Genomic DNA, 21,299 nt, shown 5'->3' with positions numbered 1-21,299 from the left:
TGTCTCTATTTCTTTCCTTTCTCTTTCCTTCCATTCTCTTCCTTCTCAAACAAGTATTGACCCAGAATTAAAAATGTCCAGAGTCAGGGAAGGCTTAAAGCATAGTCTGTTTAAGACTCTGGTCCTCTCTCACCCTGACTTTGTCCTCCAGTGGATGGATACTAGAAAGTAACTCAGTGTTTCCTGCAAACTCAGTTCCCAGAAAATGGCACACGGGCACACAAATGTTTGCATACCGTGATAGGGGTTCACAGACTCTCTGGAGAATGTGTGTTGGTCCTGGATTCAATGCTCTGAGTGAAGAAAACAGCCCTGTGTAGATAAGGTGGTGGTCATGGTACTCATTTCTTCCTCCTTCTTGAGGGAAACTTAAAAGCACCCTCTTTTTCAGAGGGAGCTATCCTGAGTCCCCCGCTTTTTGTGGGGCTCTGGAATCAAACTTGCTGGTTGAGGAGAACAGGACTAGCCATGAGGGAGAAGCTGGTTGAGGCCGAGGGAGTGGCATAAGCACAGAAAGCCAGTGGGACAGGCAGGGATGTGCAGAGAGGTAAGCAGACAGGTCTGAGTGCCAACAGATTCCAGCAGGGACAGTCCTGGTGACAGCTTAGACCCAGGCTGTGCATGGCTGGAGGGGTAGGAGTAGGACTGTCTTCAGTTTCAAGCAGCAGAATCACTGAGGAGTGTTACCTGGCATTTATCGCAATTGTAATTTTACACTTGTGTGCTTATTTGATTACTGCCTCCCCCACCAGTCTGCCAGCTCCAGTGAGCACGGGCGCTATGTCTCTTTCTGCTCACTCTCTGCACACCCAGCACTAGCTGAGAACCTAGTACATAACACAGGCTCAGCACACGTTTGGGAAATGAACAAGGGGATGAATGATGAATGCATGGCTCCGAGTGGGGAGAGACACGTTGGGATCCATATTTCTAGAAAATGGGAGCTTCAGTGCTTGATCTGATTCTCTTTCATGGTGTCTTCTTTGCTCATCAACAGTCATTAAGCAGGGGCATCAAACAGTCATCAAGCGTCTTGCTGGCCAGGCCTCCCTGCATCTGGGCAGATCAGATCCGCTGAGCTCTCCAGAGAAGTGTGCAAATAAATTGTGTCTGGCATCTGCAAAGCCGCTGTCCTGCACACACACTAGTTTACTGGAGGCTGCTTGAAATAATGTAGAAACATGCATTTCTGGAATCAAATAAGAGTGTTCCAAAGTTCAGAGCTACTTATTATTTATACATCTCTCAGGAAATGATTTTACTTCTCTGAATCTGGTTTTCTCATTATAAAACGGGAATGCTAATACATATCTACTTTGTAGTGCTGCTGTGAGGATTGAGTGAGTTAGTTAATATAAAGGGGCTGGTGCATTTTAGCTTCTCTTTATGATGTTTTTTGACATTTTATTTTCTCATTGCATACTTGAAATTGCAAGACAGTATTTATTTCATTTTTCTGATTTTAAAAGCAACTTCATGCTTAGTGTAGAAAACTTGGTTTATATAGAAAAGACCCCCAAAAACCCCAAATTAATAACCTTATAAAATGACCTTTGGGATAAGCACTGCTAGCATTTTGATGTGTTCCCTTCTAGTGTGTCTTCTATTCATGAGAAACTCACTTCATTTCAAATGGATAATTCCTCATGGCACACAGTTCAAGGGGGTACAAAGAGGTAAATCGTATGAAGTAACTCTTCCCCCTTACCCTGAACCCGGCCCCCAGGCCCCCTCCCTAGAGGCAGTCACTCTCATCAGGTTCTTAGGTGGCCTCCCAGAGACAGTCTACATATTTAGAAGTTGGATTTGATTTTCATATCTACTTCTCACGCAAACGCTGGTGTGGTCTACCTGCTTGCTGTTTTGCTCCGGAGACTACCACCTAAGTCAGTTCCCTTTCAAAAGCCCTCAGAGATGTCTCTGTGGGCAGGGCTACAAAGGGCTCTGGTTATAGGTTCTGAGGGCTCAGCAAGGCTTGGTCTCGGTTGTGTATTTTTACTCTTTGAACTGAAAATCTGCGAACAACTGAACAGGTGTTAGGATTCTCAGTTTCAACGGTTTCCACAGTTGCTCATGCGAGGAGCAGATCTGCAGGTGGTTGGGGCCAGCAGACAGGGTGGTCTGAGGCAGAATTCAGGCTTTCTCCAGCAGTGCATTGACTCTTGGTCAATGTTTTCAAAAGTGGCGATTGGAAAGTGTGGTGTGATACGTAGAGATAATACTTTGCAATTGAAAATGACTACAAAAGTCAGGGATGTGTGCCCCTAGATTGCTCTATAGTGAAGGGCAAAGCTTAAGTCAATATGGTCCATGCTACAACCAGTCCTGTGCCCACCCCCACCCTTCAGGCCCCACAACCCTGACAACCCCCCACCACCCACGGCCGGTCTTGTCAGTAGAGCTGTTATCTTGGCAGGCCCGCCTGTGTGTGCTCTCAGCAGGCCCTATCTTCAGAACAGCCCTCCCTGCCATGCTCCCTTTTTCCAATCTTCTACCTATTGATCAACTCAAGAATATTGAGAATTTGACCCTGTAAGGGGCCCAGTGGACAAGAGGGGAGATGGGAGATTGGACTTGTTCAAACTAAGCTCCAGAGTGCAAAGAATAGAAATGAACTGATGCATTTGATTTTTAATTTTTTTAAATCCATACACAAGGATGTTTTTTCATTGTTTTTAGAGAGAGAGGAAGGAATCTCTCTCTCTCTCTCAACATCAATGTGAAAGAGAAACATCAATTGGTTGCCTTCTCGTGGTTGCCCCAACCAGGGATCAAACCTGTAACCTGGGTAGGTGCCTTGACCAGGAATAGAACCTGTGAACTTTCAGTTTATGGGATGACGCTCCAACCCACTGAGCCACACTGACATGTGCTGAACTGATGCATCTGAGACACCTCATCTGTAAAATGAATATTAAATAACACAATGATAAGACTGTGCTCTAAGCTGTAAAAGGCTATACATGCATAATGGGCTCATATTATGAGGATGACAATAATTGGCTTTCATGTCTTATTGAAAAATAAGACATGAAAGCCAATCAATTTTACAACTGCATTTTCATCGCAGTAGAGATTTGGGGGTTGTTTGTTACTGCAGCATAATTAGTCTTACGGTACCTGTACCCTGAGAGATCATATTATCCTTCAGTCTTTTGTCAAGGCCTGTTTCTACATACATTTTCTTTATAAAAATAGGATCATAATGTACTAGTGACTTTGTGATGTGCTTTTTCATTTCATCTGCAAATATTTCAGAACATATCTCTAAAAGGTAAAATTCTTCTTTAAACATAGCCATACCATCATCATGCTTAAAATTATAATTGCTTCATATCATCAAATATTAGTCATGAAAAAATTTCTGACCTTTAAAATTATTTTGTTTAAATGAGGGATCCAAATAGTTTCCTGTTTTGCAAAAGCTATTGATGTGTCTCTTAAATGTCTTTTCACCCTTAGCCCTCCCTCCTGCCCCACCCCCACCCTTGTGGTGTATTTCAGGAAAAAACTGCACTGCTTGCTCTGTGTAGTTTCCCACAGTCTGGATTTTGCTGATCTTCCCATGGTGTCATTTGACATGTTCCTCTTCCCCTGCATGTAGTTACACACGGATTTCCATCTACGCTGGAGGTCAGCAGCCCAACCCCCCTGTTGTTCAAGGGTCAACTGTACTCCCTGTAGCTGTAGATCAAATCTAGATGCCTGATCGGATTCCATGAACAGATTTTTAAACTTAAAGCATTGTAAAAATTTTCTATACCATTTAATATTCTTCTACAACATGTTTTCTTAATGACTAAAGAGCTGTCAAAAATATGAATGCATGGTCATGTATTTAGCTAGCCCCTTATTGTTGGTAAGTTGGGTTGTTTCTAATTTTTTCCTACCACACACAATTCACTGAAAAATGTCTTTGTGGACTGATCATTTTCTGGTCTTATTTGCTGCCTTTCTATTCTCGTAGTTCCTGCGGATGGTGGATGCCTGCGCCAGCTTCCTCACGGAAGCCTTGAATCCAGAAAACTGTGTTGGAATACTGAGGCTGGCAGACACCCACTCCTTGGACAGTCTAAAGAAGCAGGTTCAAAGTTACATCATCCAGAACTTTGTGCAGATTCTGAACGCCGAGGAGTTCCTTGAACTTCCCGTGGACACTCTGTACCACATCTTGAAGAGTGATGACCTTTATGTGACGGAGGAGGCTCAGGTGTTTGAGACTGTGATGAGCTGGGTGCGGCACAAACAGTCGGAACGCCTCTGCTTGCTCCCCTACATCCTGGAGAATGTGCGCTTGCCGCTTCTGGACCCCTGGTACTTTGTGGAGACGGTGGAAGCAGATCCTCTCATCAGGCAGTGCCCAGAGGTCTTCCCGCTACTCCAGGAAGCCAGGATGTACCACCTTTCTGGCAATGAGGTGAGATGAGAGGTGCCGCCGATAAACAGCAAACTAAAGGAGCTAGTGGGCCTCATGGAGGTATAGGTGAGTCTGGCTGGCAAATTCTTAAGGCATCAAAAAGAAGATGCTACACAGTTTAGAGTGTGAGTCAGGCAGCTCCAGGAGCCCTGGATTTCTGATTCGTAAAATGCAGATGATATTGCAACGTGCACAGCTACTGAGAGGATTAGGTGAGATACAGAAGTCTCCCAGCATTGTGCCTGGAGCATCCCTCCTCCTCCCAGCTGTGTAGGGGCGGGAGGCTGGTGCAGGTGATGCACACATGGACAAAATGTGCCCCATTCAGTCGCCTTCCACAGGGTGCTGCTTAGCTCTTGCCCACTCTGGGGAACCTGGTGTTCCCTTAGTTCAGACTCTCATTATTTCCTTCCTGAATTTCTGAAAATTCCTCAAAACTCACCTTCCTGCCCCCAGGCTAGCCTTTCTCCAGTTCATTCACCAGCTGGATGATCTCAAACTCAAGCCTAATCATTTCTCTCTCCACTGGCTCCCCACCACTTTTGGGATAGAGCCCACACCTCCTGCCCTAGCTCCCAGAGCTGGCTCTGCTACTTCACCTCCTGCCTGCTTCTCTAGGTGCCATTGCCAGCCCCTTTCTTCTGCTACAGCCCAAACGCACTGCTTGGAATTCCCCAAAGTGGACCTGCTTTTTCAGCCTCCAGGCTGATGCAGGTGCTATTCAAATGCCTCTTTCCTCTTCTTCATCTAGTTAACTTCTGCTCCTGCTTCAAAATTCAGTTCAAGCACCATTTTCTCCAGAGTCCTCTCTCACTCTCATAGCAGCTGGTGCACTGATGTGTTATAACACCAACGGCTATATGTTCACCATTGGATTCCTCCTCTGTAAACATCTCTAGGCTGGGAGCGTGTTGTGGTAGAAAGTATATGTTGTATTGGAATTTTCATCTCCAGACCTTGGGAGGTTCCCTGGTATTTCATAAATGATTGAGAAATGTTTGTTGATTAAATAAATGGGGACCAAGATAGTGACTATCCATATCATTTGAATCTACCTGGGTCTCTTTAACAATTGAAGAAATATCTTATTCATTACTGCATAAAGACAAAACTAGGCTTAGTGGAGAGGAATAAAACAATCAGGAAGTAATGATATACAGAGAGTTCAGTTTATACACATGAACCCACACGTATATATCACTTATAATAGTTCTGGGATTGGCTACCAAGCCTTTTAAATTAGGCCATTGGTAGATATCTTAGCCAAAAGTGGCTTAGGAATGATCTGTCTGAAGCCCCTTGGGAGCCTCTTCTTTCCCTGTGTGTCTTTTCTAGTTCTGCGTTGTCTCCAGATTCACTGTCACTCATTTATTCTGCAAACATATTCCTAAACGTTTGGTAGAGCTAACCAGTGATGCTATTAGAACCACGGGTTGTGTGTGTGTATGTGTGTGTGTGTGTGTAATATAATTAACTACACATTATATTTATTGTAGACATAGGGCTATTCAGGTCATCCTTCTCTTCTAGAATGAGCTTTAGTAGTTTGTGTGTCTCAAAGGATTTCTCCATGTTGTAGAAGTTACTGAATCTACTGGTCTAATGCTGTTCACAGTATTCCCTTACCATCCTCTAGATGCCTGCGGCCTCCGCAGTGATGTCACTCACATCTCTCACTGCAGGTATCAGTAATTTGTGTTTCCTCTTTCTCCCTTGATCAGCCTTTTTTTCCCCTGCTCAGAAATTTATCAATTTTATTGATTTTCTCAAAGAACAACCTTTTGGTTTAATTTGATTTTCACTATTGCTTTTGTTTTTTATTTCACTTATTTTTACTCTGATTTTGATTATTTCATTTCTTCTGCTTTCTTTGGGTTTAATTTTCTCTTCTTTTTGTTAGTTTCTTAAGGTAGAAGTGGAGGTCATTGATTTGACACCCCCCCCCAAATATTGTCATTAGTGCTATAAATTTCCCCTTAAGTACCACTTGAACAGCATCTCATATATTTTAATATGCTATACTTTAATTTTTTCAAATAAATCCTGAACTGTAACTACATGCCAGATATGACAGCCGGCACTACAGAACAGTCTCTGCCTTGCTAAACATAGACAGGATACTAAGCAAATGAAGGGTGATGAGTAGAGTGATGGATGGAGTCCAGGCAAATCCAGGTCATATCTCATGTTGGGTATGTAGGTCACTGGCAGGTAGCCCAATGCTGGGAATCAAAACCCTCATACACTTGAAGACAGCTGTCAGTTTCTGCAACTATTTTCAGTTGAACGTTTAAAGTTCAGAGTGTTGATTAACTGTACTTACAACATTCTGGCTGTTTTTTGTTTCTGCTGCCCATTTATTAAGTCTCTGAAATGCAGGTGATGAAGGCATTTCTCTGATATAAAATATCTCTATTATATCTTCAGCAAAATTGCCGCTATAAGATATCTGCACTGCCTTTTGTATTTGCAGTGGGGTGGGGGGGTGGTGAGGAGTGGGATTACAAACTTTGGTTTAGGCCCTGGCTGGCGTAGCTCAGTGGAATGAGTGCAGACTGAGAACCAAAGTGTCGCAGGTTCGATTCCCAGTTAGGGCACATGCCTGGGTTGCAGGCCATAGCCCCCAGCAACCTCATATTGATGTTTCTCTCTCTCTTTCTCCCTCCCTTCCCTCTCTAAAATAAATAAATAAAATCTTTTAAAAAACCCTACATTCCTTTAAAAAAAAACAAACTTTGGTTTAGGAGTAAAGAGAATTCTGATATTTAAAAAGTCCCCAATGGCAGGAACTTCGACTTGCAATCAGGAGGGTCTTGGCTTTAATCTTGACTGCACTATTTTCTTACAGTAAATTGGACTGTTAGCTGCTCCAAAGCTCAGTCCTGACCTGCAGCATGAAGATAATGATACCTACCAATTGTTAGAACTGCTTTGAGAATTAAATAAGATAATGACTGAGATGCGCTCAGTACAGGGTCTGGCACATGGTAAATGCTCCACAAATGAAGACTATTCTTATGCTCAGTCAGTTTCTTCATGGTGCTCTGTCTCCCACAATCAAGCATTTTCTTTGTGTCAGGCTAAAATCTCTCTTTTTCACTGTGTCCTAGGTTTTGGCTGCCCTATTGCCCCAAATCCAGTTCAAGGCATGTTCTCATTCCCATTTTGCATCCTGGGCAACTGAACCAACCAACCACATTGATCCCCAGCTTGAGGTCTCATTACCAGTTGATTCTGTGAAACTTCCTGTCTGCTCACTCATTGAATGATCTTGGGTTTATTCCTGATGACAACGGTGTATGCAAGGAAGCTACTCACGGAACTCACTTAACCTTTCTTTCCCAAACTTTAACTCTTTTTGTCCTATCACTATGTCTCCCTCCTAACCTTGTCCCTCCTCTCAGTTCATGAAGGTGATGACAGTGGGACATTTTAGAACCCTAAAAGCAAATGTCTACATTTAACTACATTAGGAGTGGTACCTGGTACCCTCATTAGGAGAGGTCTTTTGGGGTTGAGAAAGTTGCTCCTTTGTTTCATCTCCTCCTAAATTTCCATGGACCACCTTGATCTAGACCAAGACTTGATGGCCTAGAAATGATTGCAGGCATTTATAGAGGTTGTGTCCCTTTTCCATGAGGCCATAGGTGGTAGAACCAGGGCAAAACTCTGGTGTATTTGACTCCATACCTCTGCTCTTTCAGCTGGTTTCAAATATCTACGGTGTGGATTTCTTTGCTTGTTCAAGGCTCTAAAGGCATCATATACTTGATGCTGAGACCCAGTTCTCCAACCTACTGGGCCCCGTGCTGCTCCCTTTTGTTTTTTTACTCCTAAGTCACTGGATGCTTAATTGTGCCCATTGTCAGGACTCTCTTCCAGAGGAAGTCTGGTAGTGAGCGAGGTCTGGCATATCATCAGGACATTGAAGTGAGGTGGGGAGTGGAAGGCGGCCAGAAGTGCGATTCCAGGCTTCAGGGCTTCATCCAGGCAGGAAGGGAGAAGCAGGAAGTGCATTTGACGGTAAACAAACCTGGACTTCCTGAAATGGCAGCAAAGCCACAACAGATAACCTTTATCAAGTATCGATCATGTACCAGGCTCTGGGCCAAACACACTATGTATATGATCGCATTTAGTTCTCACGACAAACCTGTGAGGTAGTTACCACTAAAACCTTTAACATGCAGACAATGAAACCGGGGCTCAAGGAGGTGGTCACCTGGCCATACAATGGCAGAGTTGGGAATTGAGCCCTACTCTGCTGACTGCATAGCCTGAGCTTCAAACCCCTGTGTCACCCTGCTTTTCTGCACTCCCGTTGGTTTTCCAGATCATTTCGGAACGCACCAAACCCAGGATGCACGAGTTCCAGTCTGAAGTGTTCATGATCATTGGTGGCTGCACAAAGGATGAGCGGTTTGTGGCAGAGGTAACCTGCCTGGACCCCCTGAGGCGCAGCCGCCTGGAGGTGGCCAAGCTCCCGATGACGGAGCAAGAGCTGGAGAGTGAGAATAAGAAGTGGGTGGAGTTTGCATGCGTGACATTAAAAAATGAGGTCTACATCTCAGGTAAGCAGGAGCCATGCAATGCCAAAGCAAGCCGCCAGTGGCACTACATATTTTCCTGAGCGAGTGCAGGCAGTCATCCTAGAAGAATTAATATGAATGGCAATGATATAGTTCTGACTGGGTCAGGCTATGAAAAGTGGGAGCTCAGGTGGTCTTACTTTAGAAAGCACATTTTTATTAATGAACACTAACCTGTGAGCAGTACTGTACTAGGATCTGGGGCAGTAGTAGGCAGAGAGGCCCACTCCTTCATGGAAGAGGAACCAGGAAAATGATACCAGAATTTACTTGGTGTCTGCTATAGGCATAATACACTCAGCTCAGCACTGGAAATACAATAATGAATAAAAATGTCTGCTGCTCTTCTCCCAAACACGACCTCTGAAGTTTATTGGGTCATACATTTAGATTCTTCAGTAGCACCCAGTACCTTTTCATTTCTTACTTTGAAGCAGTTCAATTAAATATCTGCGATCACTTTATGCCTGTAGACCATTAGTCTTTAAATTCTATGACAGTCAACACCATTCCCAGCACCTGGCCCTGTGTCTGGCCACCAGAGTAAGTGCTCAACAAATATTTGTTAAATGACATACATTTTTACCATCTCTACAGCATAGTAGATGGATTTACAATTTGGTAGCATTTAATCATTTGTCTCTCACATCAACTCTATAAGGTAAGTGATTTAAATCTCCAGGTTACAAATAGAGAAAACTAAGGCTCAGAAAGCTGATGAAATGTACGTCAGGCCACACACAGGTAAATGTCAGGCAGGTTTCCAGCCAGGTTCTCTGAGTTCCACCCTCTCCCCATGACATCAAAAGCCGCCCAGCTGTTCTTGGGGCCCAAGGGAGGAGACAAGTATCCCTTCCCTTCCCTAGAAGGTGTTCTGTAATCTGCACTTATTTTTGGAAAAGCTGCTTCCCAGAGCTGGCTTCCCTCAAAATCAAGGGCATGTCAGTTCTTCTTTGGATATATGAATATCATAGATTAGGTCATAGCTTTCTTCTATCTCATAGAAGTGTATTTTAATTGTTGGAGAAGATTCCGGTAATGGAGAGTATAAAGTAAAATATGGCAGTTTCTCTGTGTCATTACAATCCTTTATTTTTAATTAAAAATGATTTTATACTGTCTTAGAGTAAGTAACGGCAGCTTCTGTAGCAAACCCTGCATCTGAGAAAATTACCATAACAGCAAGCAGGGTTTGTCCCACTCATTCAGGAACCTGGCTGGGCTCCTTCCATCTTGTGATGCTGCCGTTTTCTATATATGGTCTTCATTTCAAGAAAAGAGAGAAAATGAACAACTTGAGAAGGCACAGCTGCTCATCATGGCCTCAGCTTGGATGTGAGACCTCAGTTTGACTCACAGCCTATTGGCAAGAATGAGCCACATGCCTTCCCTGCCCCCCCCACACGCTGCAGGGGGACTGGGAAATGTAGTTTAACCTTGTGACCAGGAGGAAAAGACAGGGTTGGTAGTCACAGCCAGTCTTTGCCACATTCACTGCCTGCTGTTCTACAACTTGCTTTTTCCCTCTCCTAAATGTGTTGTTGTCTTTTTTTTAATTTTATGTATTTATTTTTAGAGAGGGAAGGGAGGGAGAAAGAGAGAGAGAGAGAGAAAGAGAGACAGAGAGAGAGAGAGGGAGAGAAACATCAATGTGAGGTTGCTGGGGGCCATGGCCTGCAACCCAGGCATGTGCCCTGACTGGGAATTGAACCTGTGATACTTTGGTTTGCAGCCCACGCTCAATCCACTGAGCTATGCCAGTCAGGGCTTTGTTGTTGTCTTTTTTAAAAATGATACAAACAATACATGACAGCATGCTTGTTATACACAATTAAATCAGCAGATACTTGTACTTCAAGTCACAATGCATTTTCCACTTTGCTGTGTGTTGGCATAATGCATCTATCACATGCATGTAAGTGGTATCATACATATGAGGCACAGCACACTCGCAAGCACATGGGGACACCCTCACAATGTTAGCCATCTTCAGCGTCACTGTCATTACTGTTATTCTTTTTACCAGCTACAGGGCAGTCTGCTGAATGAATGAACCATAATATTTTTTCAGGTTTTGTTTTCCTACTAAAGCAATACTGCAACAGGCATTCTTATGCACGTATGTTTATGAACTTGTGCAGCTGTTTGGAGAGATTCCTGGAAGTGGTCATAAGATGTGTGAATTTGGAATTCTTGTAGATACTGCTAAATTATCTTCCAGAAAGTTTGTACCAGTTTACAGTTCAACCAATGATGAATAACGGTGGCCATTTTCTGCATCCTGGCTAACATTTTTTGTTATTTTTTATTATCAGTTAATTACATTTTTAATAACCTAGAATGCTTAAATTTACACTTTGGATCATGAATAAGGTCAAGCATATTTTCATATATTTATTAGCTAACTGTATTTATTTTAAAATTTGTTCACATCCTATGTTTTTCAATTGGCTGTTTGTCTTTTTATTCAGTTTTTGGAGCTCTTACTATATACCTTTTTCTACTCGTATTGCAAACACTTTCTCCCAGGCTGTGGTTGTCTTTTGATTTATATTTTATATAGTAACTTTCTTATATGACTCTGGGGTTCAAATCTTGCTTAGAAAGCCCTTTCCCACCCCAAGATCATGAATATCTTTTCCTATACACATTTAGTTACTTTCATAGCATTTGCATTTGAGGTTTATATTAAGAGTAATGTGAAATAGGGATCTACTTCATTTTTTTCCTAAATAAATCACCAAATGCTCTAATACCATTTATTTAATTACCTCTATACCTTTTAGTATGTTCCTGTACTCTTGTTTTTCATCCATCCGTGTCAGTAGTCTGATGCAGCACCGCGTCGTTTTCATCACAGCTCTGTAGTACATTTTGGTATTTGCTAGGGAAAGCCCCCCTCTTCATTCTTCTTTTTCAAAAGTTCCTTAGAAGTTTTTCCAAATTTACTCTTCCAAATGAAATTTAGAATGATCTTTTCAAGTTCCCTGAGAAGTCCTGAAGGCACCAAGTAAATGGGTTTATCTGGGGAAGGTTGGCATCTTTGCAATAACATGTCTTCTTACCCAAGCACACGATCTTCCCGCCTAGCTAATCAGGTCGTCTTTTATGTCCTGAAGCAAAATTCAAAGGTTCTTTTTCTTCTTAATATAATTTGCATACACTTCTTTGAAACCTTATAGTTATGTAGTAATGTTTGACATTACCTAAATGGGACCAATGTTGCTGTGCTTTACATAAATAGAGACCTCTAAGAGGCACACAACCCAGAGGAAAATGACTAAACTAAATGAACAGAAAATTCACAGAAGATGAGAAAGCTCAGCCTCCCTAATAACCAGGGAAAACCAGACTGTGACACTGTTTTTCTCCATTAAGCTATAAAGCAACAACAACAACAATCCCCCCAAGCAATCCAAAACACTTCCTCACATCCACTGGGGGCGGGGTATGGGGAAGGGTCAATCAGGACAGCTTGACAGGGCTCTTAGGCAACACTTAGCAAAATTCAAGGTATGTACACCCTTGACCTAGGAAACCCACTTCTGGGCTCCATCCTAGAGGAGCAATTACCCATGGCACGGAGCGTCACTGGGGATACTCCTTGGTGCACTAGGGCACTAGGCCCATTAATAAATCTGAAAAGTACATCCTTTTCTTTAAGTAGTTGGTATTCTGTGCTGATGGGGAAATGAAAACACAAAGCTGTTAAAATATTTGATTAAAGTCACCAAAAAAGACAGTTCTTGGTTTTGTTCTCTCTTCCTAATTGAATCATGTATTTTCCATTTATTAAGAGAGTTGTCTTGAAAAAAATTATTTACTAGCTCACTCTCATGTTTTCTGTTGTGGACATCTCATTCTTTTATAACAAAAATTGTTTAAGAATAGAATGACCCCCACTTATTTTTTAGATAGATATAAACCAAGAGAATTATGAAGATATCTTGGTTTGCATTTTTAAAAACTAAATAAGCAAAGCAAACACAGAGCTTAAGCTGCTTTTTAATTTGCTTGTTGGTCAAGCACAGCCCTACCATCCCTGCCTGCAACGGTCCAAGCTTACATGTCCTGCCTGACGTCCCACCTCTTAGCTGCACAAATGCAGAGTCCAGGCTCCTGCTGGCCCCCACCTTCACAGGAGGGTGTGGTCCCACCTCCCCGAAGCCCACCACTTCCCTGAACTCTCATGACACAGAGGTGACACATGACACAGTGGGGAGAATTATCCACCCCAGGCTTACACTGTCTCTCCCTGTTCCCCTGTGTTGGCTCTGTCTCCCAGAGAGACCACATAGCCCTCCAGGATGTCTTCTCTCTTTTCTTAGGGGAACTGGCCTGGGGATTTAGCATTTATTTATTTATTTTTCATTTAAAAAATATTTTATTGTTTATACTAGTACACTTATCCCAATTTTCTGCCTTTGCCCCCCTCCGCCCAGCCTGCCCCCGACTTCCATAGTCACTCCCCACACTGTTGGAAAGCTAGGTACTATGGAAACAGGCACAACCAGGCTAGATTCCAATTGTTTACAAGTCAATGGCTTAGGAAATGAAATGTAGTTTTTTCCCCCCCTCAAAAGAAGTAACACTCTGTGTCCTGATTGGGCCTGTAGGCTATTTATTCCTCTCTGGCAACAGAGTATGGTATTATTTCTTTTCTGTTTTTTAATGTATTTTTAAAAATATTTTTATTGGTTATGCTATTATAGTTGATCTGTTATTTCTTCTCCCCTTTATTCCCCTTCTCCCTGCACTCTCCCTCCCTCCAGCACCCCCCCCCCCCCTTAGCTCATGTCCATGGGTCGTACATATAAGTTTGTCCTCTCCATTTCCTATACTATTCTTAACCTCCCCCTGTCTATTTTGAGCCTACCATTTATGCTTTTTATTCCCTGTAACTTTTTCCCCATTCTCCCCATCTCCCTCTCCCCACTGATAACCCTCCATGTGATTTCCATTTCTGTGATTCTGTTCCTGTTCTAGTTTTTTGCTTAGGTTTTTTTTTTAGGGTTAGTTGTTGATAGTCATAGTTTGTTGTCATTCTACTGTTCATACGTTTGATCTTCTTTTCTTAGATAAGTCTCTTATTTCATATAATAAGGGCTTGGTGATGATGAACTCCTTTAACTTGACCTTATCTGGAAGCTCTTTATCTGCCCTTCTGTTCTAAATGAAAGCTTTGCTGGATAGAGCAATTTTGGATGTAGGTCCTTGCCTTTCATGACTTGGAATACTTATTTCCAGCCCCTTCTTGCCTGCAAGGTTTCTTTTGAGAAATCACTGATAGTCTTATGGGAACTCCTTTGCATGTAACTGTCTCCTTTTCTCTCGCTGCTTTTAAGATTCTCTCTTTATTTTATTTATTTTTTTTTTAAATTTTTTTTTAAAGATTTTATTTATTTATTTTTAGGGAGGGAGGAGAGGGAGAGAGAGAGAGCGAGAGAGAGAGAGAAACATCAATGTGCGGTTGCTGGGGGTTATGACCTGCAACCCAGGAATGTACCCTGGCTGGGAATCGAACCTGGGACACTTTGGCTCCCAGCCCGCGCTCAATCCACTGAGCTATGCCAGCCAGGGCTCTCTCTTTATTTTTAATCTTGAGTAATATAATTATGATGTGTGTTGGTGTGTGCTACTTTGGGTCCAACTTCTGAGCTTTCTTGGGACTCTCTGAGCTTCCTGGACTTCCTAGAAATCTATTTCCTTTGTCAGATTGGGGAAGTTCTCCTTCACTATGTTTTCAAATAAGTTTTCAATTTCTTGCTCTTCCTCTTCTCCTTCTGGCACCCTTATGATTCGGATGTTGGAACATTTAAAGTTGTCCTGGAGGTTCCTAAGCTTCTCCTCATTTTTTTTGAATTCTTGCTTCTTCATTCTTTTCTGGTTGAATGTTTATTTCTTCCTTCTGCTCCAAACCATTGATTTAAGTCCTGGTTTCCTCCCCTTTACTGTCGGTTCCCTGTATATTTTTCTTTATTTCACTTTGCATAGCCTTCACTTCTTCCTCTATTTTGTGACCATACTCAACCAATTCTGTGAGCATCCTGATTACCAGTGTTTTGAACTGTGCATCTGATAAGTTGGCTATCTCTTTATCGATTAGTTCTATTTTTGGATCTTTGATCTGTTCTTTCATTTGGGTCATTTTTTTTTTGTCTCAGTGCATGTGTTATGTTATAAGGGGTGGAGCCTTAGGTAATCACCAGGGCTGGGCAACCCATGTTGCTGTGTTGCAATGTTGTCTGTGGGGGAGGGACCTGAGAGGGAACAAAGCTGCTTGCTCAGCTCTCGACCAGCTTTCAGTCACTTTCCCTGCTCCCCACAACCAAATTGGGCCCTTCTGATGCCAATTCCCAGGTGGGTAGGTTTGTGTACACTCTAGGACCCCATTGGTCCAACGAACTCTCCTGTGAGACTGGGAGTTCTTCCTGTCACTGCAATACCCACAGGTTTTTACAGCCAGAGGTTTGGGGGCTTTATTTCCCTGTGCTCTGATCCTGGGTTGAGCAGTTTGTCTCACTCCCCAATTGGTCCTCCCAGTTTCTCCACCTGCAAATGTGGGACCATCTGGTTGGCCAGTCACTGCCTTGCTGAGCCTCTTCTCTGCTCTGGCTGCTGGTCTCTACCCCTCCTACCGGTCTGAATGAATGTTCCTTCTTTAACTCCTTGGTTGTTGGACTTCCATACAGTTTGTTTTTATGGCAGCTCTGGTTATTTTTTGTTTTTAAATTTGTTGTTGTCCTTCTTTTGGTTGTATGAGGAGGTAAGGTATATCTACCTATGCCTCCATCTTGGCTGGAAGTCGAATTTAGCATTTATGGACCTGTGGGAAATTATAGGAGAAGCTGTATTTCTGACACATCTGGTGGTTTTTTAAATGGTCCGTATCTCTTCTAGGTGGCAAAGAAACACAGCATGACGTTTGGAAATATAATTCTTCGATCAACAAATGGATTCAAATTGAGTATTTGAACATAGGCCGCTGGAGGCATAAGATGGTGGTGTTGGGTGGCAAGGTCTACGTGATCGGGGGTTTCGATGGCTTGCAGAGGATCAACAATGTGGAGACCTACGACCCCTTCCACAACTGCTGGTCAGAGGTACAGGAGATTACTTCTATGGGTAACTCTGTTTGTATTATTACTTCAAAGCTTAAAGAAGGAATACATGTCAATGTAGGTGTGTGGCTTTCTGATCACTTGGCCCCCACTGAGGACACTTTCGGTGGCTCTCAGCTTCCCTCATCATGGGAGCCATTGCTGATCAGGTCACAGAAATGACACCCTTCTGGCTCCTGGCCAGAACCCCAGATGCAGAGGGGAGGCTTGGTCCTAACCTGGGTGCATGTTGTGGCCCACAGTTTCTGTGTCCTCAAATGCCATCTGCCCTTGTCTTCTCCACATGGGACTCACAAGGACCCCTTTAGTACACTGTTTCTGCAATGCAGAGTCATTTGGTAGTGTTTAGAAATCAGTCATTGTTTATTCATTTATTAATGAATAATAATTTACATAGCTGCATGCAAGAGTTTAACAATGCAAACTCATGTATATATCACACTCAGGGAAAGGTAGGGCATTGCTAATCAATGGCATAGAGATGGGCAAGCTCTGGAGACCTGCTGTACAACACTTTGCCTATAGATAACAATTCTGTATTGTACACTCAAAAATTTGTTAAGAGGGTAGACTTCATGCAAAGTATTCTTACCACAATCATTATTTTTAAAAAGGTAAAGTGATCTCACTTTCTGATATTTTCAAATTACTTCCATTTGCATACTTTCTTCTCTTATCAGCTCATATGTCAGAGCATGTTCCACTTTGGAGAGTGGTCATTGTAGAATGGTCATTGCAAACATGGCAAGGGTAGCCAGGTCCTCATGGCATCCAGTCAGGTCCCGTCAACCTGAAAAGTGCCAAATGGGGAGCCCTTAACGTTTCAGGGGGTGCACCTAAGATCTTTTTAGTTCAGCAAGTCCTATTACTTGGCACTTGTGTGTTGCTCCATGGCCCAAGAGGGTTATGCCAATGGGCAAGAAGCTCTTGGAGGTCTCCTTTAGTACCCTGGCATTCACAGAGTGTAAGCACAAGTCTGGCTTAATCCCCAAATCTGCATGTTGCCCCAGAGTGGGACAGTCTGCTTACCTGTGACTACCTGAAACCCTTCTACTAGTTTTCTTTCCTGGATATTATAAGCACCAAGAATAATGTCTGGCACATGGTACATAATTTTTGAGTGAATAAACACATGGATGAATATGAACGTGCATATTGGAGAAGGCATTTTTCTCCAACACTGGCTGGTTTCATCTGTATAAACACTTGCCAATTCTCTTTCTCACCTGAGAACTGAATTCTGGGAGAAACAAGCTAGAAACATCCAATACCTGCCCGCAGTCTGGAGGGAGGGTGGGAGACGTGTGCTTTGATCCTCTCTGTGTCTAAAGGGGAGTCAAGGCTACAGGCCTCGTGACATCGGGCAAAGGATGTCCAGGCTTGTGTCCCCTGGCTCCCGGCCTGTGTCCTGTGAACCACGGCAACCATCTGGGCAATGTGACTGACAGCTTCTCCTGGGGCCCTGTGTCTCTGCAGGCTGCACCCCTCCTTGTTCATGTCAGTTCCTTCGCAGCCACCAGCCATAAGAAAAAGCTCTATGTGATTGGGGGAGGGCCCAATGGGAAACTGGCCACGGACAAGACTCAGTGTTATGACCCTTCAACCAATAAGTGGAGTTTAAAAGCGTCCATGCCAGTGGAGGCTAAGTGCATCAATGCAGTGAGTTTCCGGGACCGCATCTATGTTGTTGGTAAGTGACCAAATGGCTTCCTATTTATCTGAGGTCTAAACCCACGCAGCCCTGCGGGTAGATCAGACAAAGACCCCTGGGAACTCACAAGTTCCTGGTTGAAAAGAAAGTGAAGTTGGGATGGGTCCAGGCTTTGGTGGGATTTCCCTTGAGTCCAGGAGGCAGAAGACAGCCCTCATTTGGGAGACATACAGAGCAGGTCATCCCCGGGGCCCAGGGGCGGTGCTGACGTCACTGCAGGAACGTGTACAGACACTGAAATGTGGCCAGTATGACGAGTACCCCCCAATGGTAGCTACCATGATTTCTTATTTTGTGATCATGGGAATTTTACTCTTCCTACTTGCTTTGGGGACTCTGGAAAGTTGTAGTTTGCCAGAAGGAAAGCCTGGCCAGCCAGACCATAGCTGGCATGGGATTGTTAGGGGTGACAGATCTCAATCCTGACTACTCATTAGAATCACCTCGGGAGCTTATTACAAAAGTGTGGGTGGCCGGGCCTCACTCCAGATAGATGAAATTAGGATGGGAAAGGGGTCATTGGCCAACAGTGCCACTGTTTTTAACATACAGGTGATTTTAATGAGCAGCAAGGGTTGAGAACTACTGACAGAGGAGATGCCAAAAATAAATAACTTTAGCAAATAAGAGCTAATGAGGAAAATAAAATATGAGAAGAGATTAAGATAAAAACCCCTCTCTCCCTTGCTTCAGGTTTCCTCTGTGTGTATGGGCAGGCTCATGACTCTGCTTGAAGGTCTGATTTCCAGACAAGTAACTTGGGCTGGTGTCCCAGGTCATGCTCAGTTCAAAGAGGGGCCACTGCCTCTGGTTACTGTCACGTATCGGTGGCTTCTATGTTCCAGGCCTTCTGCCAGTTACTTCACACTCATGGTCCCTCTGACGTCTTACAATCATGTGCTCATAGTTACAATTCAAAAAGCGGCAGAGCTGGAGTTATGAGCGGAGTCTGCCTGGTGGACCAGGTGGTGTTTCCTCCAGGGAGCAGTCTTGGGGGTGCATTTGGTAGCCAGGTGAAGCTAGGTGTCCCTTGGAGTCTGATTAGCACCTGGCTGCAGAATTTAAAGTGTCTCCAGCATTTGCTGCCTCTAGTGATCGACTCAGGGTTTTTAGAAAACTATAAGTCTACTTTCTCGTTGCAAGATGGTAGATTTGACTTAATCGGAAGCAGGGGGTTAGTGGTTAAGAGGGAAGAAATCCAGAAAAGTAGCAAAGTTCCCATCGTGTTACCCTTCCTCTTCAGGTGGGGCCATGAGAGCGCTGTACGCCTACAGCCCCCTGGAGGACAGCTGGTGCCTGGTGACCCAGCTCAGCCACGAGAGGGCCAGCTGCGGCATCGCGCCCTGCAACAACCGGCTCTACATCACCGGGGGGCGGGACGAGAAGAACGAGGTCATCGCCACGGTGCTGTGCTGGGACCCGGAGGCCCAGAAACTGACCGAGGAGTGCGTCCTGCCCCGGGGGGTGTCGCACCACGGCAGCGTCACCATCAGGAAGTCGTACACCCACATCCGGAGGATCGTGCCGGGAGCAGTGTCAGTGTGACTGCAGGAGCCGGGCAGTGCGGCCCGGGGACCCTCCGCACCCCTCACCCATGTCCTGCCCACTGCAGACGGCAGGCGCGGCTTGGGCTTTAGGCCAAACAGCAGAATCCCTTTGGCTCCCCACGGGGAGGCTCCTCGGAAGTCACGCCTTTGGGACACTTGAGAGCAGCCAGGAATGTTTGCGTGATCTACCTCAGGAGAGAAGAAGAGTAACACTTTACACTCAGGACACACCTGCCCCATGCCAGGGTCTGTGCGGGGCACTCCTGTGTATCCATTCACTTAACCATCACAATGACCAGTGGCTGGGTGTTACCACTCCTGTCTCACAAGTGAGGAAACCAAGCTTCAGAAAGGCTAAGTGGTTTGCCCCAGGTCACTCAGATTGCAAGTAGCAAAGCCAGGAGTCTAAACCCAGGTATTTCAACTTCCAAGCCAGTGAGTGCCCTTTCTGACAAACTGTCTCTCTCAGAGCACAAAACAAGAAACAAAAGCATCATCCCCCTGCCCCCGCCAAAACTGGCTCTTTGTTTTGTTTTGTTTTGACAAGTTTGCTGAAGGATTCACTAAACAAGGCAGGGAAATAAAGGTGTTTCTCTCTCTCTCTCTCCCCTCCCCCCACGAATATTTAAACCATCTGGAATCCTTGGTGTGGGAGCCTTGGGCTCCTTGTCAAGAGCGTCTCATAGGTTGTTTCATCTGACAGGTCGGGAAGGCCCGTTTGCTTTGAAAGAAATTAAAAAACAAAACAAAACCCAAAAAACAAAGAACAAAAAAACTTGTGTCCTGTTCTCCATCGAAAGCCTCCAGTTTTTGGTGATCACGGGAGGCCCATCTGGCACCGGGACTGTCATTACCAGGCAGGTTGTGCCTTCCGAACAGTCTAGTGTCCTGGCCCCTTCATGCCTAACTGTTGTGCTGCGGTGGAGAAAGGGGATCCCGGAGACTCGAGCACTGCCTTCAGAAGATGTAAACATCCCCACAGGCTGCGGGCCCCTGCGGGACTGACCAGCTCTTCTCCACGGCACACGTCCCACTTCTTAGATGGTGATGTGGGTCCATGCCCCTGAGACCCCACCTTCTTGGAGCCTGAGTTTTCAGGGTCATTTTAAGCCTTTCTATTTGGATTTTGGATCAGCTTTGCACGATTTTGACTCAAACACCAGAGTCTGTCCTTCACTCTAAGCGCTAGGGCTTTCAAATGAGCTCACTGGAAATTCATTCTAATCCCCACGTTGGGGAAACAGATTAAGAGATCCTGTTTCAAATGCTGTATTTAAAAGCAACAACAATAGTAACAACATAGTAACTGTATTACCCAATGTGCTTTATTTTCATCATATGATTTAAAATCTCTTTATAGAGTTTTATGTCATGTCAGATGTGGCCTATCGCCTCTGTGCTTCTCGGCAGTTTGGAACTTGATAGGGGGCTTAATTTTCATAGAAAAGTTATGGTTAGAAGAAGCTAAAATTCAAAGCAGCTAAAAAAGACTTGGAAAATTGCAAGTGAGACTTATTCATGCTCAGATTGAAGACAAGCATAAGTGCATGTCAGTGTGTGAAAAGCTCTGAGCTTACAGTCATGCGTGACAGCTCAGCTCCCCGCCATGGAAGTGGGACGGGAAAATGCGGACACACCTGTGGAAGTTTAGAACACATGTATCACTTGCTCATGAGTGCTAATAACCTTGACAAAGCTCTCAATTTAATTTCTTTTAATTGGGCAAATGTTCAAGTCATTCTTTATGTTTGTCACACTTTGGGGACACCAATGGATGAAACAAATCCCCACTACAGAGACACTCAGTAAACAGGTAAATAGACCACATGTCCATATTATAATTTTTCTTTTCATCAAGTCAGCAAAACTTTGATGTATGTAAAGTTTTGAGGCTGTGTCCAAGTCCTTATTGTC

General features: G+C 44.0%; 1 protein-coding gene across 1 annotated transcript in view; it reads left to right on the top strand.

Annotated features, from left to right (window-relative positions):
• KLHL6 (kelch like family member 6) overlaps positions 1-20,865 on the top strand; it is a 59,770-nt gene extending 38,905 nt beyond the window's left edge. The window contains exons 3-7 of the mRNA XM_028505104.2: positions 3,968-4,417; positions 8,751-8,988; positions 15,907-16,109; positions 17,604-17,817; positions 19,082-20,865. Coding sequence (XP_028360905.1) covers positions 3,968-4,417; positions 8,751-8,988; positions 15,907-16,109; positions 17,604-17,817; positions 19,082-19,383 — 1,407 coding nt within the window. The 3' untranslated portion in view covers positions 19,384-20,865. The remainder of the gene's footprint in view (positions 1-3,967; positions 4,418-8,750; positions 8,989-15,906; positions 16,110-17,603; positions 17,818-19,081) is intronic.
• Positions 20,866-21,299: the final 434 nt, after the last annotated feature.

This window comes from Phyllostomus discolor, chromosome 2 (genome assembly GCF_004126475.2).
Source record: "Phyllostomus discolor isolate MPI-MPIP mPhyDis1 chromosome 2, mPhyDis1.pri.v3, whole genome shotgun sequence".
NCBI classification, from domain to species: domain Eukaryota; kingdom Metazoa; phylum Chordata; class Mammalia; order Chiroptera; family Phyllostomidae; genus Phyllostomus; species Phyllostomus discolor.
This window is presented reverse-complemented; position numbering and strand designations above follow the sequence as displayed.